The sequence below is a fragment of the Leucoraja erinacea genome, chromosome 2 (genome assembly GCF_028641065.1).
Source record: "Leucoraja erinacea ecotype New England chromosome 2, Leri_hhj_1, whole genome shotgun sequence".
NCBI classification, from domain to species: domain Eukaryota; kingdom Metazoa; phylum Chordata; class Chondrichthyes; order Rajiformes; family Rajidae; genus Leucoraja; species Leucoraja erinaceus.
This window is the reverse complement of record NC_073378.1, coordinates 79798280-79822578: the sequence shown is the minus strand read 5'-3', so window position 1 is coordinate 79822578 and position 24299 is coordinate 79798280. Positions and strand designations below refer to the sequence as shown.

The 24299-nt window shown below is 42.7% G+C and overlaps 1 protein-coding gene across 1 annotated transcript in view; it reads right to left on the bottom strand.

Moving 5' to 3' along the window:
* LOC129711468 (A disintegrin and metalloproteinase with thrombospondin motifs 16-like) overlaps positions 1-24299 on the bottom strand; it is a 193320-nt gene that overhangs the window by 48983 nt on the left and 120038 nt on the right. Inside the window, exons 14-17 of the mRNA XM_055659092.1 lie at positions 21968-22098; positions 20226-20349; positions 16540-16784; positions 5454-5592 (exon numbers count right to left, since the gene is read on the bottom strand). Of these exons, the coding sequence (XP_055515067.1) occupies positions 5454-5592; positions 16540-16784; positions 20226-20349; positions 21968-22098 (639 nt within the window). The remainder of the gene's footprint in view (positions 1-5453; positions 5593-16539; positions 16785-20225; positions 20350-21967; positions 22099-24299) is intronic.

The window sequence follows — 24299 nt, the reverse complement described above, 5'->3', positions numbered from 1 at the left end:
TCCATGGTTGGGGTGAGAGCAGTCCTTGGCGATGCTGAGCGCCCTCCGCAGACAGCGCTTGCTTTGGACAGACTAATGGAGGGGAGCGTGGAACCGGTGATGCGTTGGGCAATTTTCACCACCCTCTGCAATGCCTTCCGGTCGGAGACAGAGCAGTTGCCATACCATACTGTGATGCAGTTGGTAAGGATGCTCTCGATGGTGCAGCGGTTAGAAGTTCACCAGGATTGAGGAGACAGATGGATGGACCTTCTTCAGTCTCCTCAGGAAGAGACGCTGATGAGCCTTCTTGATCAGAGTAGAGGTATTGTGGGTCCAAGAGAGGTCATCGGAGATGTTGACTCCCAGGAACCTGAAGCTAGAAACACGTTTCACCTCCGTCCCGTTAATGTGGATGGGGGTATGCGTGCCGCCTCTGGACTTCCTGAAGTCTACAATGAGCTCCTTGGTCTTCTTGGAGTTAAGGGCCAGGTTGTTGTCAGCGCACCATGCTGCTAAGTGCTGGACCTCCTCCCTGTAGGCCAGCTCATCGTTGTTGCTGATGAGGCCAATCACCGTTGTATCATCTGCATACTTGATGATGGTGTTAGTACCATGTACAGGTGTGCAGTCATAGGTGAAGAGGGAGTAGAGGAGGGGGCTCAGCACACAGCCCTGTGGAACGCCGGTGTTCAGGGTGAGGGTTGAAGAGGTGTGCTTGTCTAACCTCACAGACTGGGGTCTGTTGGTTAGAAAGTCCAGTATCCAGTTGCTGAGGGAGGGGTCGATGCCCAGGTTAACGAGTTTGGTGATCAGTTTTGATGGAATAATGGTGTTGAATGCTGAGCTGTAATCGATGAACAGCATTCTTACATAAGTGTCTCTGTTGTCGAGGTGGGAGAGGGCGGAGTGAAGTGCCGTTGAGATGGCATCCTCCGTACTCCTGTTCTTGCGGTAGGCAAACTGATAAGGATCCAGTGTGGGGGGTAGGCAGCTGTTGGGGTGTGCCAGGACCAGCCTCTCGAAGCACTTGGTGATGATGGGGGTAAGTGCAACTGGGCGGAAGTCGTTGAGGCTTGCCGCAGTGGAGTGTTTTGGCACTGGCACGATGGAGGTGGCTTTAAGGCAAGTGGGGACAACTGCTTGGGCAAGTGACAGGTTGAAGATGTCAGTCCAGACGTCTGTAAGCTGCGCAGCACAGGCCCTGAGCACGCGCCCAGGGATGCCGTCAGGGCCAGCAGCCTTACGTGCATTAGTCCTACTCAGTGCCACGTACACGTCGTAGGGGGTGAGTGTGAGGGGTTGGTGATCGGCAGGTAGCACAGCCTTGATGGCTCTCTCTAGATTGTCCCTGTCGAAGCGGCCATAGAAGTGATTAAGCTCCTCAAGGAAACGGAGGATTGGCCTTCCAAGGAAACGGATGTTGGCCTTCATTGCGAGAGGAATTGGGTTTAGGAGCAAAGAGGTCCTACTACAGTTACACAGGGCCCTGGTGAGATCGCACCTAGAGTATTGTGTGCTATTTTGTCCTAATTTGAGGAAGGACATTATTGCTATTGAGGGAGTGCAGCGTAGGTTCACCAGGTTAATTCGCAGGATAGCAGGACTGACATATGATTAAAGAAGGGGTCGACTGGGCTTGTATTCACTGGAATTTAGAAGGATGAGAGGATATCTTATAGAAACATAAAATTTTAAAGGATTGGTCAGGCTAGATGCAGGTAAAAATTTCCCAATGTTGGGGGAGTCCAGAACCAGGTTTACAGTTTAAGAATGAGTGGTAGGCCATTTAGGACTGAGATGAGGAAAAACTTCTGCACCTCGAGAGTTGTGAATCTGTGGAATTCTCTGCCACAGAATGCAATGGAGGCCAATTCACTGGATGGTTTCAAGAGCGAGTTAGATTTAGGTCTTAGGGCTAAAGGAATCAAGGGATATGGGGAAAAAAGCAGGAACGGGGTACTGATTTTAGATGATCAGCAATGATCATATTGAATGGCAGTGCTGGCTCGGAGGGCCGAATGGCCTACTCCTGCACCTATTTTTCTATGTTTCTAGGAATCTGAATTTAGATTTTATATTGTCGACAAAAAAAGTCTCATTTCACGAACTGAAAAATGAAGTGAATTTATAGTAAGATGAATACATCTTTGCTCCAAAACAAGGATGTGTTATTGGTTCAATTTTTAAATTTATTTGTCACTGTTTTCTATCTCTTTCATTTCTACTTTTTGTTAATTTTCCTGTATTTCCCCTTCATACGTTTTTAGTGCCTCCCCTTGATTTTTTTTGTCCTTGACCATGGCTGAGGTTTGGTTCTTGAGTTGCAATGTCTGACTAGTATTAATTATTTTAAGACTAATATAAATGTACACGTGTAAAGCTCTAACCAATAAAATATCAGTGACAGATAAGAGATGGTGATTTCAAGATAACAGATGAACTTTATTTTCAACTAGAATCTATTTTAAATTTAAAAAATCAAAAACTATAACTCCATTTTAAACTTTAACCACCAAACCTTTGGTTGTTCTCATTCAAATCAATTGACTACTACTCACAATTGTAAGACCCATTCAATTTCAAACCAAAATAAAAGGAATGAATGATTATGCCTGAAATTTCTTATGCAGCAATTATTTTGTGAGGCATGGTGTGAAGTGTGTTCTGTTAAGCCTAAGCAATGCTTCTCCTGCCTAATTATTCTGGGTGTTGTCTCAGGAAGGTTTGCATGATATGTTGTAGGAGCCTTGGATTTCACCGCAACAGGAAATAAGGGATAGTGAGTAATAATTTTATTGGCTTATTGCGATAGGTGGAGACGGAATTTTATACCGAGCACTGTGGTTATTTTACATCAACTTGTGCAGTTACCCATCAAAATAAAAATTCTTTATAGTTTAAAGGAAATTAGTGTCCTGATCTGACATGCCAGGAGTAATGTTTTACAATCTCGTTTATTGAGTTAAGCATTGTCCATTTTGCCATTCTTAGAAAATATAACATTAAAACATAAGCCTTTCCTTCCTCCACAATAATAAATGTCTGCAGAACAGCCCACTCTAAACTATATTTCTCTATGAGCCCAGATATGTCAACAGCTGTTTTAAATCATAAAATATATAAAATGTGAAATGGTCCAGCTAAAATTGATTAAAGCCATCACAGGTACATTTCAAAGTTTGCCCACCATCTAACATTTGCCATGCTAATTTTTGTTTCACTTGGAAATAAATCCCTGCACAACAGAACCCATGCCCCCAATGCCATATTCCACAACTCACCCATAGCCGCCAACTGTGCAGGTCGGCTCATTTTCTCACCCTCCCTCATTTTAAACATTTTTTTTTAAACATTTAATGTGATGTAGGTGCCACCGACAAGGCCATCTTTTGTTATCCAAATCTAATCATTGAACTTTGCTGTGATGGGTTAGGCTGGCAGATTCTACCCCTTTGTTATCCAAATTGAATCATTAAACTTTGCTGTGCTGGGATCGGCTGGAAGATTCTTTCCCTGAAGGACATCTGCTGTCAAGGACTCAGTGTTTTGAGATAGCAACATTGTAGACGCTAGGTGCATTGTGACGTCTTTGCTGGTAACCGCCTAACTGCCTGTGCAGATTTGAAGAAATCCTTCTCAAGGTGGGATTTGGTAAACATTTAAATGTCAATAACGTGTGAAATATAACATCAATGTGAACGAAACTTGACACAAATGACCACAGGACAATGGTGATTACGGTGGTACAAATTTCCGAGCACTGTGATGTACCATTTTGGTGCAGTTCCGAGATCACATGGATACACGCACACGCATAGATAGATAGATAGATAGATGGATAGATAGATAGATAAATTGAAACTAACAATATGAGAGTTTTAGTAATATATATAGATAGAAGATTAAAATATGAAATGTTTAGAGAATATTTAATGCTGATTTCAAGTATTTCACCTAAAGATACTAATAATCTTCAACACTGACACATCAAAGCCATAATCACGCAATTAAGAATTATTTGAAATGTTTTTTGTAGATAAGCAACAGCAAAGATGAGCTTTATTTGTTCACATTGTCCTCTGTGGCTGAAACCTAGCCAATTACTCAATTCAAATTACTCAAAGGGTCTCAGAAACCATTGGGATTAATTCCCCAATTCTTACTTGAATTATTAATTAAATGTGAATAATTGCAGACTGCACAAGACCTAACTTTGTCAAAAGTTCCCTGTGTATGTTTTATGAGCCGAGGGAATTGAATGAAAATAGGACACGGACTGCAGAAATTAACAATAAAATATGGCTTAAAAATTCTGCTGTCTTTAATGAGAGTATGAGTGAAGGAAGGGAGAGGTGTCAAGTTGGTAGTTGCAACGGAAAAGGAGCAGAGTCTGGCAATTTAGAGATGGGGTCTTAGGAATGTGGGCCTTGATCAAATTGTGCGATGTGTAAAGGCTATATTAGTGCAAGTTAACGATGGGACTGCAGGCCAGTGCTGCACTGTGAAGACTTAACTGTTCAATAAGTGCCCAACAAAGGTTGTTCCTGGTACATAATTTCCCGCATTTCCCTGGTAATTTTGAAAAGATGCACCCATCAAGGATTGATGTGATTTGATGCATGTATTATATAGGAATCACATCAGATGTCTCAGAAAATACCTAATCAAATATATGGATCTAGTGACCCAGCAATGATGACAATCTTAGTTTACACCACTAGTTTGCTACATTTCTAATCACTGAAGAAATCAGCACAAGGAGATCTATCTCTAGATTTATGTGTTGTTATAAGCATTGAGTCCTCCTATAACTTGCAAATTTGAAGTTGCATCGTAAAGATAAGGGAAGCTGGAAAATACTAAATTTAAAATAAGCTAAGTACATAGATGGTGCATCCTCAAGACTAATAAGCAGAAGGCAGCCTTTGTAGTTTAAACAGCCCCAGGCACATTGACAAATGAGTTAAAACAAAACACCTGCAATACAGACCAACAGAGGTACTGCAGCGCAGAAGCAGACTGTTCGGCCCATATGGTCGGTCCTGTGTTTATGCTCTACTCCACTCCGCCTTTCATTCTACTTCATCTGATCTCACCCCATCAGCATGCCCTCCCTCCTCAAAGCGGTGAAATAAAGAAAAAACATGCTTGTTTCCCAGGAAAGGAAGCGGGAGATGAAACACCCAAAGCAACGAAGGGAAATTTGAAGGATATTGTTAAATAAGCCGAAACATGTGTCCATTGTTCTTAGGACTACCTACTCGCAACACAAAAATCCCACCCTGTTTATTCAGCCTTTTTCCTTTGCGTCTGTGGAGCCACAGAACCAACATTCTAAAAGTAATGGAATAATAAAGGCTCCTATCGACAGGAAGGTTCACAAGACATATCTTCCACTAACTAATGATAGGAAAGATTCACTCAAGATTTTGGAAATTCATATGTCACGCAATTAAATAAGGAAATGTTACCTCCTCCACACGACACAGAGCATTCAGAACGAACAATGGCCCATGTGTAATTGTGTTTTGCAGCTGCTTTATTCTCGATCCCTGACTTTGGCAAGGCAAATTCCCATCCAATCCCTGGATTTTTGCCTTGTAGTAGCATCTGGAAAAATAATATTTGGAAAAATATTATTACCTTATCTACTAATACATTAAAAAATGATTGCGTTGCTGTAACATTATCTTCATGGATGAACTACAATGCAGTATTATGATTTTCTTTTTTCCATTTATAAATATTTTCAGCCTGCCTGAGAGTAGCAGGTGGAAAACTGTCCACATAGAGTCATACAGACTGGAAACAAGCCTTTCTGCCCAACTCATCCACGACAATCCAGATGCCCCACCTAAGCTTGTCCCATTTGCCCACATTTGTCCCATATCCCTCTAAACTGTTCTGTCCAAATGTCTTCTCAATGCTTTTACAGTATCTGTCCAAACTATCTCCCCTGGCAGCTCTTTCCATATACCCACCAGGGCATATTGACTGAAGCCGAGTGAAAATGTTGCCCCTCAGGTTCTTTTTAAAACTTTGTCCTTTCACCTTAAACCTATGTCCTCTAGTTCTTGATTCTCCATTCGGGGTAAAATAATTTGTGTATTTACCCCTCATAATTTTATGCACCTTTATAAGATATTTTCTCAGCCTCCTGTGCTCCAAGGAATAAAGTCCCAACGTGCACAACCTCTCCCTGTAGCCCAGGCTCTCAAGTGACCATCCTCATAAATCTTATCTGCACTCTTTCCAGCGTTATGACGCTTCCTGTAGTAGAGTGAGCAAAACTGAATACAATACTCCAAATGCGGGGGCGTCACCGACCAACAAACGGGTTGGAATGCAACAAGCACAACAAAATTGTTACCTACAATATTCCACATGGTGCATTTAAACACAATCAGTCCATTTTTGGAACTGTAAACCATTCTATAGAAATTAAAATGTGAAAATATTGCAGAAGCTGGAAACAAGACAGACAACTTCAATGAAGCAAGGAATGGTTAATGTTTCTGGTTGAATGATTCTAATGAAGTATCATAAACAAGAAACAATTAATTCTGATGAAAGATCTTTGACCTGGAATATTAACAATGCTTCTCTCTCCATTTATGCTGTCTGACCTACCGAGTATTTCCAGCATTTTTCATTTATATTCCATACAGATTATTTGGTTACTAGATGGAACCATTAAGAATGAAAAGAAAATGTTCTTAAGTAAAATTCGGTTGAACTTTTCCTTTAACTTCAATTAAATAACTCATAATTCAAATCCCTAATGCACAACACAGAGTTAGTTCATTTGTCATATGCTATAAGATAGAGTTCAGGGTAACATTTGAAGCAAATACTAAACTCTTCTGTAGAATCAGAAAAAGATTTGCTTTCTTCACATTTCTGCTCACTGCTGTTGCTTTTCTGATCAGTGTTGTCAAACATTGGCTACTTCCACAATCCCCCCCCCCCCCCCCAGCCTCTTGACTCAACTGTGAATTGACTGAAGCCTGATGCAGCTCCAGTCATTCTTACTTTCTCTTACCCACCTTGCAATTTCCCCCATAAAAGCATTTATCCATTCTCTGTTGACAGTAGCTATTCACTCACTGACTTGTTCCAATCTGTGGATGGACTTGAACATTTAATTTGCTATACCGTAATTGATGAGGTTACTAAATAAACAGGAGAGTTTGTAATAATAGATAATGGTAAAGTTAATTAACAGTAATAATGATGATAGTTCACACTCATTTTACTCTCTCTAGGTGATGATTTATGTGAGGTGTGAAAGGCAATTTTACAATGTTGTGATTGGTGATATCCTGCTCGATAGGATTTTGAATGATAAAGAACTCCTGATTGAATTACTATCTCTTTCTGACCAGTGCTTTTGCTCCACATCACATGAAGGTGGCGTAAACAAATATTTCTAATATAGAATTAATGAACTTTAATGAGTAACATACACATGGAGAATAATGTATTCAGTTGATGAACTACCGAATGAGACATAAATGATACATTGGAAGGTGTGGATATTACTGTGTTTAACTAGATTGAAAATGGTTAGAAATAGAAGTCCTGGATAAGTAACGTGATTCAATCCAAAATAGAATCTGGGTACAAGGGAAAATCAAGAGCAGTGACAACTGTTTTAATAACAAACTTAGTGATTGGTAATCAGGAATGGTGCATTTTCTTTTACCTATTGAAATGTTTTAATTATGTCAATTATACATGTGCCCAGGTACAGCTTTTGTTTAGGAAGGAACTGCACATGCTGATTTACACTGAAGATAGATACAAAATGCTGGAGTAACTCAGCAGGACAGGCAGCATCTCTGAAGAGAAGGAATGAGTCTGAAGAAGGGTCGAGTCTGAAGAAGGGTCTCGACACAAAGTGTCACCCATTCATTCTCTCCAGAGATGCTGCCTGTCCTGCTGAGTTACCACAGCTTTTGTTTTGTTTGTTCCACTCTAATCATGTTTTGCGGAGTAGCCAACATAATTCTGCATTGGAAGACGAAGTATTCATCTAAAAAGGCAGGCAAGTATCATGCAGTAACTACTGAGCAGGTAAATGACAAGACCTGCAAAAGTGCAATATGCTCTTCAACATTGCCAGTGCAATTCATCTGTCTGACCACTGAGTGGCTCTCCTGCTAAATCTTTTTGACTGGCAATTGAAAATAAGGGCCAACTATTGAAAAAAAAGCTAATCTATAAGAATGGCTGCTTCGTAGATATTATTGGAAGTGCTAATCTATGTGCATTCTGCCAATGAGAAGGCTAAAGCCGTGAAGGAATTAGGGCAGCAGGAGTCCAACATGGTGCCATTGACATTGATCCCAGTAGACTGGATACAGATTGCAAATATTGTGTACTATTCCTGCATGTCCACTGTTTTATAAATCATCTTTGCTCCAGTGAGTGGAAGCTACTACCCCCAAATCCATTCAGCATGCAGTAAATGCACCCTGAAGATGTGTGGTTATAAGTAGGGAAGGTGATAGTGGATAAACTGTACCCATTGTAGCACTGCAGAGAAGCTTTCTCTTCAAAAACATCCCAGATCCCAAAGATCATCCATACTGTTCCAGGAATGCCTGTGCCTGTCCCATGGAACATTGAAGCCTCCAGTTACAAGTGCACAAACATGCAGATGAATGATCATCTGTGGCCGTACAGCCTGCTGCTGGTTAAGTGTCTGCAGAGAACACCAGGTCTACCTGATGAGATTGGTTTTGAAGTTTGAAGTTTAATTTATTTTCACATGCACTAGAGTACAGTGAAAAGTTGTTTTGTTGCTTGCTGACCAGTCAGTGGAAAGACAATAAATGATTAAAATCGAGCCATCCATCCACAGTCTACTGAGACACGATAAAGGCAATAACATTTAGTGCATAATAAAGTCCCATAAAATCCAATTAAAGAAAGTCCGAGGGTAGATAGTAACTCAGGGCTGCTCTCTAGTTGTTGATTGTTGCCTGATAATAGTTGGGAAGAAACTGTCCCCGAATCTGGAGGTCTGTGTTTTCACATTTCTATATCTTTTGCCAGATGGGAGAGGTGAGAAGAGGGAGTGACTGGGGAGAGACCCGTCCTTGCTTATGCTTGTGGCCTTGTGGAGGCAGCGAGAAGTGTAAATGGAGTCAATAGAAGGGAGGTTGGTTTGTATGATGGCCTGGGCTGTGTCCACAATTCTCTGCAATCTTTTGCAATCTTGGATGGAGCTGCTCCCAAACATGCTGTGATGCTTTCTATGGCGCATCTGTAGACGTTTTCTAGAAGTTTCAGAAGCTCTCTAAAGAAGCAGTTGTTGGTCTGTTCTATTGGCATTGCTTCAATATGGGTGGTCCAGGACTGGTTGTTGGTGATATTGGCTCCTAGGAATTTGAAGCTTTCTCTACATTGCGCCGTCAATGTAAACTGGAGTATATGTACCACTTCGCTTTCTGAAGTTGACTATCTCCCTGGAATTACTGACATTGACATTACTGTCTCGACATTAGGTCAAGAGGTTCTCAATCTCTTTCCTCTACTCTGTTTCATCATTTTTTGATATCTAGCCCATAATGGTGGTGTAATTTGCAAATTTGAAAATTGAATTAGATTTGTACATGGCTGAACAGTCGTGGGCGTACAAGGAGTAAAGAAGGGGACTGAGAACGCATCCTCACAGAGCGCCAGTGTTGAGGACACCACTTCAGTGCCATTAATGCATTTGCTTCCAGATTGAATGCCGTTCTTTCTCTGTTTCTCCATTTCCTTTCACTTAAGGAAAAAAATCCCAAATATTCCAAAGTAAGTATCCAAATTAAACGAAGAACTTCAAAAGGAAAAGAAAAGACAAAATGAACTTCAAAACAATTCTGAATGAAAATTTGCCTTTGTTCCTGGAGCTATTTACAGCTGAAGGTGGTTCACGATTCTCCAAGCAATTTGTTTCTGTCTTTGCACCTTGCGGCATTGTTTGATGTTTAACATATGGCGATAATTGGATGAACCTGGTGTTTTCAGTACCGAAAATCAATGGAAAATTTGGGCTAAAAATAAACTTTGGCATATTAAGACATTAAAGAGAAATGAGCCCCGTGTTAACTGCACTTATCACAGAGTAATCAGCAGATAGATCCAGAGAGCATGTCTAAACATGTCGCTCTTCTCCTAGATTCCAATTAGTACTAGACTTAGTGGGACCCGTTGGGTCCCAGCATCACACAGGAGGGCTGGTCATCCAATGCAATATTCCACCTCTCCACCAATTCTAATGTTGGTGGCCAGGGTGGGGGGGGGGGGGGGGGGGGGGGGGGGGGGGGGGGGGGGGGGGGGGTACACTAGTGTGGGTGGTTACACAAAAAAAAGCTGGGAAATCACGGGTGCAGTACACTATAGGAAATACGTTTCGGGGTGACTTCGGGGGCGGGGGTGGGAAACTCAGGCCTGGGGGACAAGAAAGGGGAAAAGGAGGAGGAGGAACTGGGGGTGGGAGGAGACAGCAAGGACTATTAGGGGACTTCCTCAGGGCTGTCTCCTCCCATCCCCCAGCACTTCGGGCTCCTCCTCCTTTTCCCTTTCTTGTCCCCACCCACCCCCGCCCCCGATCAGTCTTGAAGGTCCTTGCTGTCTCCTCCCCTTCCTCAGCCCCCCTGCTGTCTCCTCCCATCCCCCAGCCTTCGGGCTCCTCCTCCTTTTCCCTTTCTTGTCCCCACCCACCCCCCGCCCCCGATCAGTCTGAAGAAGGGTTTCGGCCCGAAACGTTGCCTATTTCCTTCGCTCCATAGATGCTGCTGCACCCGCTGAGTTTCTCCAGCTTTTTTGTGTAACCTTCGATCTCTCAAGCTGCAGTTCCCTCTTAAACACTAGTATGGGTGTTGTGGGCTGAAGGGACTGGTTTCCAGAGGGCTAGTATGCACATTGTGCGCCAAATGGATTCTTGGGCTGGCGTCTCAATCAAGCCTGTTGTGCTGGCAGCTCACTCACGGCTGGTGGGCTGGTAGTTGACTCACGGCTAATCCTTGAAATACTATTTCAAGCAGGGTATAAGGCCACCAAATTCAAGTGCAGTTTCTTACCACTTCTAGCAGGGTGCAAGGCCACCAAATTCAAGTGCAGTTTCATACCATTTGAAGTACGGTGCAAAGCCACTAAAGACAGCGAGTCGTGACCTCTCCGTCCTCCATCTTCCAGAGACTGAGCCACATCCACATTTCCGGGTTTTATAACCCCTCCCCCCCACCACCATTTGCAGTAAGTAGTGCCTTTCAACTTCATGCCACCATTTGCAGTAAGTGGTGTCTTTCAACTTCAAGTCACACCCAAGCCACCATTTGAGTAGCAGTTCCTTTCAACTTCATGCCACCATTTGCAGTAAGTAGTGCCTTTCAATTTCAAGACACACCCAAGCCAAGCCAAACAGGGGAGGGAGGGAGAGGGGGGGGGGAGGGGCTTTCTGGAGCGCTAGTATGAACCATTTTAGAACCAATAGACATTTTTTTGCAAGCTTTAGAACCAATAGACTTTTTTTGTAAGCTTTAGAACCAATAGACATTTTTTTGCAAGCTTTAGAACCAATAGACATTTTTTTGCAAGCTTTAGAACCAATAGACACAACATTTGAGTAGACATGTGTTCAGTGTTATTCACAGCTCAGAGAAACGTGACCCTCTGCCTTCCTCCATCTTGAAGAGACTGTGTGGCACACTACTTCCTGGTTTTATAGTCCCTCCCCCCTGCCGCCAGCAGGGGCAGCAGAGAGAATGGGGAATTTTGTAAAAACATTAATATCTCTTGTCATTTTTAATCGACGGGAAAAATCCTCGGCACACATGCGGCGGACGGGGGCTCTGAGCGAGGTGGCCAAAAATGACAGCCGTAGGTGGTGGCGTTCTCTCAGAAATCGCAGCACAGATGGCCAAAACCGGTCAAGAACAGACTTTTAGTAATATAGATATGCATGGTATAAGGCAATAATCATAGAAAATTGAGTGCATAATGTCACGGCTTAATTAAATGTGCCTATATGTGGAAATGGTATTTTCATCATGCACTGTAAGAGTGAAAGGAAGGTCAACTGCATCTACACTGAGTGGCCATGGAAAATATCGTAATGCTGGCTGGTTTGTTGAAATTGGATTACAAGAAAGGGCTGGAATGTTTTCCACTTGAAATGTGTAATGTGGAGTTAGTCACGTTTTGTGTTGGTTCGAGGGACATGTGCATGTTGATTGGAGGGGAGCATAGTTCTATAGGATAGGAGGACATTGTTGTGTTGGTTAGGGTCTTGTATCAAGTGATGAAGACTTGCTTTGAGGCTTTGTAGGAAGGTTCATGATCAGTGATAAAGAGTTATAATTAAAATTCAGAGTCTATTTGTGGTGTGGTGTTGGTGTTGGTTGGGAGGAATAGCTAGTGAAGTTGCGTTTGTGACTAGGAAGGTAAAAGGTAATGAGCTCAAGGGAAGTCCCACAGCAAGGGCTAAAATTTCACCTTTAGTAGCATCTACATACAGCCAATTCCCAACTAAGCAGGTAGGGCAGGGACAGGTAGATCACCTTTCCACTTTGTAGAGAAATTATGCTTTGCCAGCAAGGTCCAAGCTTTATGCTAATTTTTAGACAATGGTATGTGAAGACAAGGCAGATCTTATTGCAACTACACAGAGTTTTTACTTTTAACATTGATGGTTAATGAAAAATGCCATCATTTTATTTTCACCAAAAACAATTGGTATTTTTAATCATCAATATTGAAGAACGTTTCTGGGCATTTTACCAGGAAAAAAAGACTGAGCAATTATCTAAGGCTGAATAAAGGTAAATTATCTTCATGTATTATAAAACTCAATGAAATTGATAGTAGGCATTTATGTTGTCAAGCTGGAAAGGGTACAAAGAAGATTTACGAGGATGTTGCCAGGACTAGAGGGTCTGAACTATAGGGAGAGGTTGATTAGGCTGGGACTATACCTTGGAGAGCAGGAGGATGAGGGGTGATCTTATAGAGGTGGCTAAAATCATGAGAGGAATAGATCAAGAGGATGCAGAGAGTATCTTGCCCAGAGTAGGCAAATCGAAGACCAGAGGGCATAGCTTTAAGGTGATGAGGAAAAGATTTAATAGGAATCTGAGGGTTTCTTTTCACACAAAGGGTGGTGGGTGTATGGAACGTGATGCCAGAGGGGGTAGTTAAGACAGGAACTATCCCAACATTTAAGAAACAATTAAACAGGTACATGGATACGACAGGTTTGGAGGGATAGGGACCAAATGTGGGCAGGTGGGACTAGTGTAGCTGGGACATATTGGCTGGTGTGGGGAAGTTGACTCTATGACAACACCTCTCTCTCTTGCAAAGGTTGCATGAATGCTTAGGGAAGAAAGTCAAAATAAAAATCACATCTACAGGAGTGCTTGATATTAACTGTGGAAAAAGTAGAGACAATTTCTACTTGGCATTGTGGTCCATTGATATCTGTATAACAGCTTATTCCTTTTGTATTAATTTTAACATAAAAAAGCAGCAAAACGCTTGTTAATTTTGATGAAGTACCTCAACATTCAAGTGCAGCCTGGATGGTGAGAGAGTGATCTAATGGAGACAGAAGGAATTGCAGATGCTGGAATCTTGAACAAAAGTCTAGAACAAAAGAGCAGGCAACATCCTTGAAGGGAATGGATAGGCGGCATCTCAGGTAGTGACCCAGAATGTTGCCTATCCATTCCCTTCACGGATGCTGCCTGACCTACTGAGTTACTCCAGCACTTTGTGTTTTGAGCAGAGAGCCATTTGTTGGCTTGGCTGTGGGCCTTTGTTGGTGCAAGGGCATAGGACTGTGGGGATGAGACAAAGGATAAAGTTAGGTAATAAGCTTAGCTAATTATTTAGCCACCAGTAAATAGCCACCGGTATTGAGAAGATCAAGTTGATAACAGGCAGCGATCCCATTACTTTTGAGGGCTTGTAAGGGAAATTCCAATTCATTCTTGGGAATAGTTTTATAGCCCTTTTCAAGGCGGATCCTTGGTTTGGTTTCTTCAAGTATCACTTGCCAGGCTGCTCAGTAATTGATACAACCAGACAGTAATCCCCAAGCATGTATTTTTCAGGAGGTGCAATGGGATCTCAATCTGCATCATTTAATATGGACCAGTTGTCCACCGATTTATAGGCATGGTTAAACACTCCATCACAAGAGTCTTCAGCTTTAACAAGGTGGCTGAATTTACCATGTGTCATTCCAAATGTTACATGACTATCTTTCAGAATTGTTCACAGGTGAATTTCTTAATATATATTATGCAATAATGTGGTTAAAACGATCAACTCTTTCCCTTGTATGACACAGCATTTCCCCATAAACAGCATTAGCATCTAACCTTTCAGTTGCTCCTTGAAATTTACTTAACTATAATCTTTTAAAGATTTATGCCATGGAAATATATAAAATCAATTTGAAAATTGCTCTCTCCTTTCTGTGCTCCTCTGCCAATGCTATATTAGATGGACAGAACTACTGGAATTCATCCTTTCGGTTTTTACTGTAACATTTCAAACATGGGAGTTTATATGTGGATATAAGTAATTTGCCATTTTATATTCTCCCGAATCACAATAAACATCTAAAGATTTAAGGATTTACAATAACACAAGATATTTCCATTTTAGAACAAACAATACTTGAACGGAGGCTGCTGGTGCAAAATTACCACACAAGATGACAAAATAGTCTTGGATGTCTATTAAACCATTTCTAATGTGTATGTTCTTTATCACAATATGTGCTACTAAGAATGCCTCATTATGACAGCTCTTGGCAAATTACCATTTGTTTCCATATTTTATATCCATTACCCTCGGCAGACCTCACATTGCTGGCAGGCTTTTAATCATGTACAATATTATCTCAATAATAATCTATAGTGCTGGATGGAGTTAAGGTGCTCCAAATATTATTGCATTAGATCATATTTTTTGTTACACCCATCCATCCTGAACTAAATTTAATTTCCATCGCCGTATGCTAATGGGGATACAGACATTTGAGACTAGCAATTAGATACTTCCTTAAATAAAATGTGTAGTCGTGGGATTATCTTGCAGGATTTGAATCACTTTGCACTATTCAATTTAGAACACTGCATCACTTCCATCATCTAATTCAGACTTGAGAACACCCCTATGTGGAAATATATCAGATGGAGCTCAGTAAAAAGCCAGAGGTTTGTGGTAAAAATATAATTTTATAATTTGGCTTCAACTGATTTCAGCTGCAGAGAATTCCACAGATCCCTACCGCAGAAAGCATTGAGCTCAGCAATGTTGCCACATCTTCAGATATACTATGAACAGACAAATTAGGGTATTTAGGAACCTCTAGACATTGTCACCAATATCTGTGTCTCCTTCATTGACCGACAGGCAGTGGCAAATTGGTTTAAGACAAAAAAACTAAATAGCTATCTAAGGCTAGCATAGATATACGAAACATAGGTCTTAATCTTTGCTTCACATGTAATCCTCACTGTCTGATTAAACAAAATTAAACAGAAACATTGCTACAGAAAGAAAAATATGCCTTCAAAGTCAGAGAAACGTAGGTGTTAACAATATAAAGACAATGGTAGCAAGCTGGTAAACCTCAGCATGTGTAATTTACTGCCACATCATTGCATTAATTGATGGAGAATCTTTAATCCCAGCAAGGCTGCCATTAAGAAATCTTATTGTAGTAAATTGGTGAAAAGAAAGCAACTTTCACTTAATAAATACAACACCTAGGCCCGCGGCTCAGTGGCGTAGTGGTAGAGCTACTGCTTTACAGCGCCAGAGACCCAGTCCCGGGTGCTGTCTGTACGGAGTTTGTACGTTCTCCCCATGACTTGTGTGGGTTTTCTCCGAGATCTTCGGTTTCCTCCCACACAGGTTTATAGGTTAATTGGCTTGGTATAAATGTAAACATTATCCAAAGTGTGTGTAGAGTAGTGTTAATGTGTGGGGGGGTGCTGGTGGGTTCAGACTCGGTGGGACGAAGGGCCTGTTTCCGCACTGTATCTCTTAACTAAACTCGGAATTGGACTTGAAAGCTAGTTCATAAGTTCTAGGAGGAGAATTAGGCCAGTCGCCCATCAAGTCTCCCCCGCCATTCAATCATGGCTGATCTATCTTTCCCTTTCAACCGCATTCTCCAGCCTTCACCCCATAGCCCCTGACATCCTTACGAATTACAGCAATATGAGTGACAACAAAAATGCAACTTTTCATGAAATTCAATGGCTGGTCTACTAATAAACCATGCAGGCAGGTTTATTTTTGTTTCCTCATATCTTATTGAGATAACAGTATCTGTGCTGAAGTGTACAAAGGCAAGACCATGAAAGAAATTAATAGCCAGTCTTGCCTCATCACATCTGAAACTGCTGTTAGAGAATTCACAAATTAATAACATGCTTTATTTTCCAATAAGTCGTTCCTTTCCTTGAAAAATACCCTTAGTGTTCACAAGCTGACAAGTTGGAAGAGTAATTGATATTTTGTTGAATTAGTGGGCAAACTTACCTCTACCACCAATGTTTCATTAGTGGGGCCAGTGGCAGAAAGGCTTTCCTGTCGATTGTACGGCCTTTTATAGTCAAATATCGCCCCAGAAAACCGATGTCGCCCAGGCCAGTCAAGAGTCCAATGGCCATTGAGATAGTATTTCTGCTGTAGGTTTCTAATGGCGATGTAAGCATTGGAAATGTTTAGTTCATGCACATGAATGCTACGTGCTCCCGCAGGTATGGTGATTACCGTATAATATTCTGGTGGAGAGAGAGGAAAAAATCTATTACAAATAATTAAGGTGCAAATACTCACTTTAAAATATTTTCAGTTTTATATCAAACAAACTTCCAGCTTAGTGCGAAATAAAAAAGGCAAATAGATGGCAAATACCGTATGGTTCTACATCTAATGGGAGCCTTATCTGACTGTGGTGGGCTAATTAAGGAATATGACAGTGGGACCCATACACGGAATTTGTACTGCTTCTGATTTCTATTAGTTGCATAAATTGGGACCAGCACGGACTTTGGTGTCCAATGCTTCAATCGTGTAAATGTTCAATCTTACCCTTCAAATTCAAAAGGCGATTTGGTCTTTAGATACAAGGAACTGCAGATGCTGGTTTATCAAGGAAAGACACAAAATGGTGGAGTAATCTCAGCGGGTCATTCATAATTCCTGGAGAACATAAATAGGTGACTTTTCGGGTAGAGTCTGATGAAGGGTCCCAATCTGAAACATCACCTAGCCATGTTCTCCAGGGATGCTGTCTGACCTGCTGAGATTTCTCCAACATTTTGGTATTGAGATTGTTGTGAGAGAAGCAACAGGAATTTTGATGACCACACAACGCCCCTTAAAATGATGGAAAAAATAAATGGTTTATTTTGTTATTGTTATGCATCAACTCCTGGCAGAATGTATAGAGAGGCAGTATTTGGACAGGAGCAGAGCTGGTGTGGTTTCAACATTGTTTATGATGATAAGAGTATTAGAGGGGGATGGTACTTATGGAGATGTATCCCACATGTCAACATATTCAGATTCAGATCAGATTCAGATTCAACTTTAATTGTCATTGTCAGTGTACAGTACAGAGACAACGAAAGGCAGTTAGCATCTCCCTGGAAGAGCGACATAGAATATGATTTCAATAAATAAATCTATTTACATGTATACAGACATAATGTTTTTCCTGTGGGAGGAGTGTCCGGGGGGGGGGTGATTGGCAGTCACCGAGGTTCATTGCTGAGTAGTGTGGCAGCTGCCGGGATGAAGCTGTTCCTGGACCTGCTGGTCCGGCAACGGAGAGACCTGTAGCGCCTCCCGGATGGTAGGAGGGTAAACAGTCCATGGTTGGGGTGAGAGCAGTCCTTGGCGATGCTGAGCTCCCTTCGCAGACAGCGCTTGCTTTGGACAGACTCAATGGAGGGGAGCGAAGAACCGGTGATGCGTTGGGCAATTTTCGCCACCCTCTGCAGTGCTTTCCGGTCGGAGACAGAGCAATTGCCATACCATACTGTTATACAGTTGGTAAGGATGCTCTCGATGGTGCAGCGGTAGAAGTTCACCAAGATCTGAGGAGACAGATGGACCTTCTTCAGTCTCCTCAGGAAGAAGAGACGCTGGTGAGCCTTCTTGACCAGAGGTGAGGCATTGTGGGTCCAAGAGAGGTCATCGGAGATGTTGACCCCCAGGAACCTGAAGCTGGAAACACGTTCCACCTCCGTCCCGTTGATGTGGATGGGGGTGTGCGTGCCGCCCCTAGACTTCCTGAAGTCTACAATGAGCTCCTTGGTCTTCTTGGAGTTAAGGGCCAGGTTGTTGTCAGCGCACCATGCTGCTAGGAGCTGGACCTCCTCCCTATAGGCCGACTCATCGTTGTTGCTGATGAGCCCAAACACCGTTGTATCATCTGCATACTTGATGATGGTGTTAGTACCATGTACAGGTGTGCAGTCGTAGGTGAAGAGGGAGTAGAGGAGGAGGCTCAGCACATAGTTCAGGGTGAGGGTTGAAGAGGTGTGCTTGTCTAACCTCACAGACTGGGGTCTGTTGGTTAGAAAGTCCAATATCCAGATGCAGAGGTAGGGGTCGATGCCCAGGTTACCGAGTTTGGTGATCAGTTTAGAGGGTATAATGGTGTTGAATGCTGAGCTGTAATCAATGAACAGCATTCTTACGTAAGTGTCTCTGTTGTCGAGGTGGGAGAGGGCAGAGTGAAGTGCCGTTGAGATGGCATCCTCCGTACTCCTGTTCTTGCGGTAGGCAAACTGATAGGGATCCAGTGTGGGGGGTAGGCAGCCTTTGAGGTGTGCCAGGACCAGCCTCTCGAAGCACTTGGTGATGATGGGGGTAAGTGCAACTGGGCAGAAGTCGTTGAGGCTTGCCGCAGTGGAATGTTTTGGCACCAGCACGATGGAGGTGGTTTTAAGGCACATGGGGACAACTGCTTGGGCAAGTGACAGGTTGAAGATGTCAGTCCAGACGTCTGTCAGCTGCGCAGCACAGGCCCCGAGGACGCGCCCGGGGATGCCGTCAGGGCCAGCAGCCTTACGTGCATTAGTCCTACTCAGTGCCACGTACACGTCGTAGGGGGTGAGTGTGAGGGGTTGGTGATCAGCAGGTAGCACAGCCTTGATGGCTGTCTCTAGATTGCCCCTGTCGAACATAGAATGGTTAAGCTCTTCAAGGAAGGAGGGGCTGGATGTGGGGGTGATGTGGAGGGTCTGAAGTCCGTGATGGCCTGGATGCCTGCCAGTGCGTCGGGGCAGTTGTGTTGAAGTGCTCCTCAATCCTGCCCTTATGGCAGTGCTTGGCCTTTATGCCTGGATGAAGGTTAGCCCTGGATGAACTGTAGGCTCGAGCATCGCCTGACCTGAAAGCGGTGTCCCGTGCTTTCAGCAGTAGCCTGACCTCGCTGTTCATCCATGGCTTCTGATTCGGGAATATGGTCACCCGTTTGAGGGAGGTGACACTATTGATGGTGGAGTTTATAAAGTCCAGAACAGAGGATGTGTAGGAATCAATGTCCGTGTGGGAGTCAAGGGTGGCCTGGGCTGCAAACGCCTTCCAGTCAGTGTTTCCAAAACACTGCTGAAGTGTGGAGTCCGCCTCCTCTGACCAGACTTTAACTGTCCTCACAGTGGGTTTAACCCGTCTGATGAGTGGGGAGTACTTAGGGAGCAGGAACAATGAGAGGTGATCAGACTGACCAAGGTGGGGGAGGGGGACGGCTTTGTAAGCTTCAGCCATGTTAGTGTAGACTTTGTCCAGTGTCTTGTCTACTCTCGAGCATGAAGAGGATAATTCCAGATGTAACCAAGCCATGCCATGCCATTCTAAAGTTATGATCGCTATAACATGTTTATAATATTATGTGGGGACCATCTGCAATTCTTTAGACTTGGCAATCAGACTGAGTTATTAGTATGTCCTATGTTAATTTTGTGGGTCAAAAGGTTTCCACAAACAGTTTCGTGGGCCTTGCCAAACTTACACATGAATCTTAAAACAGATCACCCAGATCTGCTGGCAACCTTAGCTGCAATTATAAGTATTAATAGGAGTTTGGATTAAATTTTATACGGTGCATATCTACGAGGCTTAAAAGTCTGTATCCCCTTACTCAGTGGATTAGATGGGCATCGTGATTACTACAGTGGGAGATTCAGTACATAACACAGATCAAAACGTACGGTTTACATAGTGCTGTTTGGTGTATTGACCCTTGAAGATTTTACACGTGGAGTTGTTCCCTTTGCAGACACCACAAGCATCTGGCTCAATTTTAGAACCGAGAACACGGTCACATCCAACGGCCTGAAAGATGAGGGATGAAAATAAATATGAGAACACTGCATGATCGCATGATTTTCACTGCATTATACATGTAGCACGGTATTGCTAAATAGTTTCTATTTTGTATTCTGAACATGCTTAATTCAAATCTATATTTACAAGTTAAAAGGTGTTTTAAAAAAGCACTCTTGTTGCAGATTTCATTCATAACTTTAGTAACAGTGAAATCTTTCACTTGTTGATTGGAAGGAGTAATAAAACATCACTCTGTAAGCCACGAATGGACTATTTAATAATGAATGCTTCATGAGGGCTTTACAAGCTTATCCTGGCAGTGAGTGGGCTAACTTCCTTACTAATGATGTAGCTCTGAGTGCTTTTTCCTCAAATTGACAGATTCAGCTAAACATTCTTAACAAAATTGGAAACTATTTGAATGCTGCTAATAATGTGAGTACTAAAAGTAATTGAGCAGGGAAAGTATATACAATTTATATTCAGGACCAGTCTGACCCAGCTAGCTATTCAAACACATAGTAACCATGTAACATGTGGAATGAGCTTCAGGAAAGCTACTCTCTTTATATGTTATAGGAGCAGAATTAGGCCATTCCGCCCATCAAGACTACTCTGCCATTCGATCACGGCTGATCTACCTTTTCCCCCTCAACCCCATTCTCCTGCCTTCTCCACTGACACCCATCCTAATCAAGAATTTTCTATGCAATGTGGAAGATTGCCATGGCCAACGAGCAGATTTGGAAGGAGTAATAATTATACTACTATTGTAGTCCTGAGAAAATTAGCAAGGGTAGTTAAAGAGGACAGCGCTACTCCGACAAATGGACAAGGGACAGCCAATGGATGTAGTGTCCCTGGACTTTCAGAAAGCCTTTGATAAGCTCCCACAGGAGATTAGTGGGCAAAATTATAGCACATGGTATTGGCTGGCAGACAGAAAACTAAGAGTAGGGATTAACGGGAACCTTTCGGAAGGGCAGGAAGTGACTAGTGGGGTGCCGCAAGTTTCGGTGCTAGGACCACAGCTATTTACAATATCCATTAATGATTTAGATGAAGGGATTAAAAATAACATTAGCAAGATGCACAAAGCTGGGTGGCAGTGTGAACTGTGAAGAGAATGCTATGAGGATACAGGGTGACTTGGACAAGTTGGGTGTGTGGACAGAAGCATGGCAGATGCAGTTTAATGTTGATAAATGTTAGGCTATCCACTTTGGTGGCAAAACAGGAAGGCAGATTATTATCTGAATGGTGTCAAGTTGGGGATAGGGGAATAACAACAAGATCTGGGGGTCCTTGTTCATCAGTCACTGAAAGTAAGCATACAGGTACAACAGGCAGTGAAGAGAGCTAATGGCATGTTGGCCTTCATAACAAGAGGAGTAGAGTATAGGAACAAAGAGGTCCTTCTGCAGTTGTACAGGGCCTTGGTGAGACAGCACCTGGAGTATTGTTGTGCAATGTTTTGTTACATAAATCAAAGTTGGAAAATGTCAATTCAATGATGTTGTGGAATGAACCTGTACATTTTATGGCAGAGAACTGGGGGTATTGGTGATGGCTAGAGTCCAAGGATAGCTATGGGGGGTGAATATCGATAACACACCCAATTTACCTCGCATATGCCATCTATACACACATCAGATCTTTCCTCTGAGCATGGTGTTCCATCTTTGACTTTACTTGAAAGAGCAAAGAAGAAGTCAAAGTCTTCTGCAGCACAGTAGAGTTTGCAAAGATCGTGGTCTGGAAATGACAAGCTGAGATTTAGTTTTTTGAAAAGTGTACAGAGCAGCCTTAATTACATAGCAAAAGAGATAACTCTTAAAAGCAATTCCAGCAGATGGTTTCTTGCTTTCAAGTTGAATATTTTAGTGCCATGGTTTTGTGCACTGCACATTTACATTTTATAAGAAATCAGGGAGTCCAAACTGTAGAGAGTTTGTGATTTTCCCTGGCCTCACTCAATTTCCTTGCTTGCTCCGCAAATGACAGAGCATGCGATGGAAAGGCCAAGCTGTCAAGCAGCCCTGCTCCTTGATTCCGCATTTCCCACTGGCGAGCCCTCAAACAAAACTTGTTATAAACTAATGCCACTCAGTTTCCAAGCAAACACATCCAAGACCTAACATGCTATTTGTCCTTTCAAGAAATAACAACCCTTTTGTTGGACTCTGCCAGAGATTTATGCCAGCCTGTTCATTAAGGCTCAAAATATTCAAAAACAAAATAAGAAACACACCACGGGTAGTGGCTGTGGTTTCTGCAGTTTGGAGAGTTGATAGTTATCCTATTCTTTCAATACTTGGGACAGCCCCAGAGCATTTTCTGTGGCCACAATTACTCATACAAAACAGGCCACAAATTGGCACAAACCATCACTCTCATCAAGAGTTGATTAGAATGGCAGTGAAGGAAATTGAGAACAATTCTCATTGTTCCACTGGGGAGTGAAACAACTTGCAATTAAAGCATGCTGTTGCTGGGTTGGAATGAGCATTTAAACACATTATGGATTAGATTTTGACTATTGGCCAGACCCCCACTGTGAATTTTATTTAACAGATGCTAAGCAGCCAATCCAAGCCAATTTGCTGATTTCAGGCCACCTAAATAGTGGTTGGCTGCAGTGCTGATGGAAGCTGGAAATAGAACCTGGAAAATCAGTGGCGACTGGGGGGAAGTTTAGGAAGGCAGCCGCTCCGAGTACTGTTGTGGGGGGACCTTTATTGTCCCTTCCACCATCCATCATCTCCTCTAGTTCGCACACCCCACGATAAAGACTATGGCACTCTTTTTTGTCCAGACTGCTGGCTGACACGAGATGGAGAATGTGCTTATCATCATTCTCCACAGTGCCCTGGCTCTATGTACATGAGGTTTGCATTTTCAAACAGCTCCCTTCCAACTAATGTGGGATACGGGTTTGGCTGCGAGGACATGCAATGCCATTATTATATTTCTCAATTCTGACAGTCCTCACATTGATGAATAGGGGAACTCGCCAACACTTAAGTCAGAAGAACATAAAAGTTGTTTTCAGAATTCATTTCAAAAGTAAGTAATGCTAACACTAAAGCAGAAAATGCTGGAAATAGTCCGTCAGTTAGCATCCGTAAAGAGAAAAAGGACATCGCAAATCAAAGACTTCCATCAGCACTCTAATACATGAATGGTGTACAGATGGTAAGTCCTAGCTCCGAGAGACAACAACTCTGCTCCTCTTTCCACAGGTGTTACCAGATCTGATGAGCTTTTTTAGGATTTTGTGCTTTTATTTACGATTTCTGACATCTGTAGTATTCTGCTTTCATATTATTGTTAAACCGCATCCCCTTTACCACACTGCTACTTAATATTCCCACTTTGATAATGTACAGGCTTTCCCTCTTTACTAAAGCCCTGGTCAATCTCCCAACCTCCCCTCTATGCAAACTGCAATTTGACAACTTCCTATAAAGAGAGATAGAACATGGAAACAGACCTTTCGGCCCCCCGAGTCCATGCCGACCATCGATCACCCATTCACTCATGTTCTACGCTATCCCATTTTCTCATCCACTCCCTACACATTAGGGGCACTTTTACAGATCCCAATTAACCTACAAACCCGCACATCTTTGGGATGTGGGAGGAAACCAGAGCACCCAGAGGAAACCCACGTGTTCATGGGAAGAACATGCAAGCTCCACACAGACAGCACCTGTGGTCAGGATAATACCTGGGTCTCTTGTACTGTGAGGCTTTACCAACTATGCCACTGTGTTTTCATATGATGGGGGGGGGGGGGGGGGGGCCTTTCTGGAGCGCTAGTATGGGTGTTGTGGGCTGAAGGGACTGGTTGTCAGAGGGCTAGTATGCAAATTGTGCGCCGAATGGATTCTTGGGCTGGCGTCTCATTCAATCAAGCCTGTTGTGCTGGCAACTCACTCACTCACGGCTGGTGG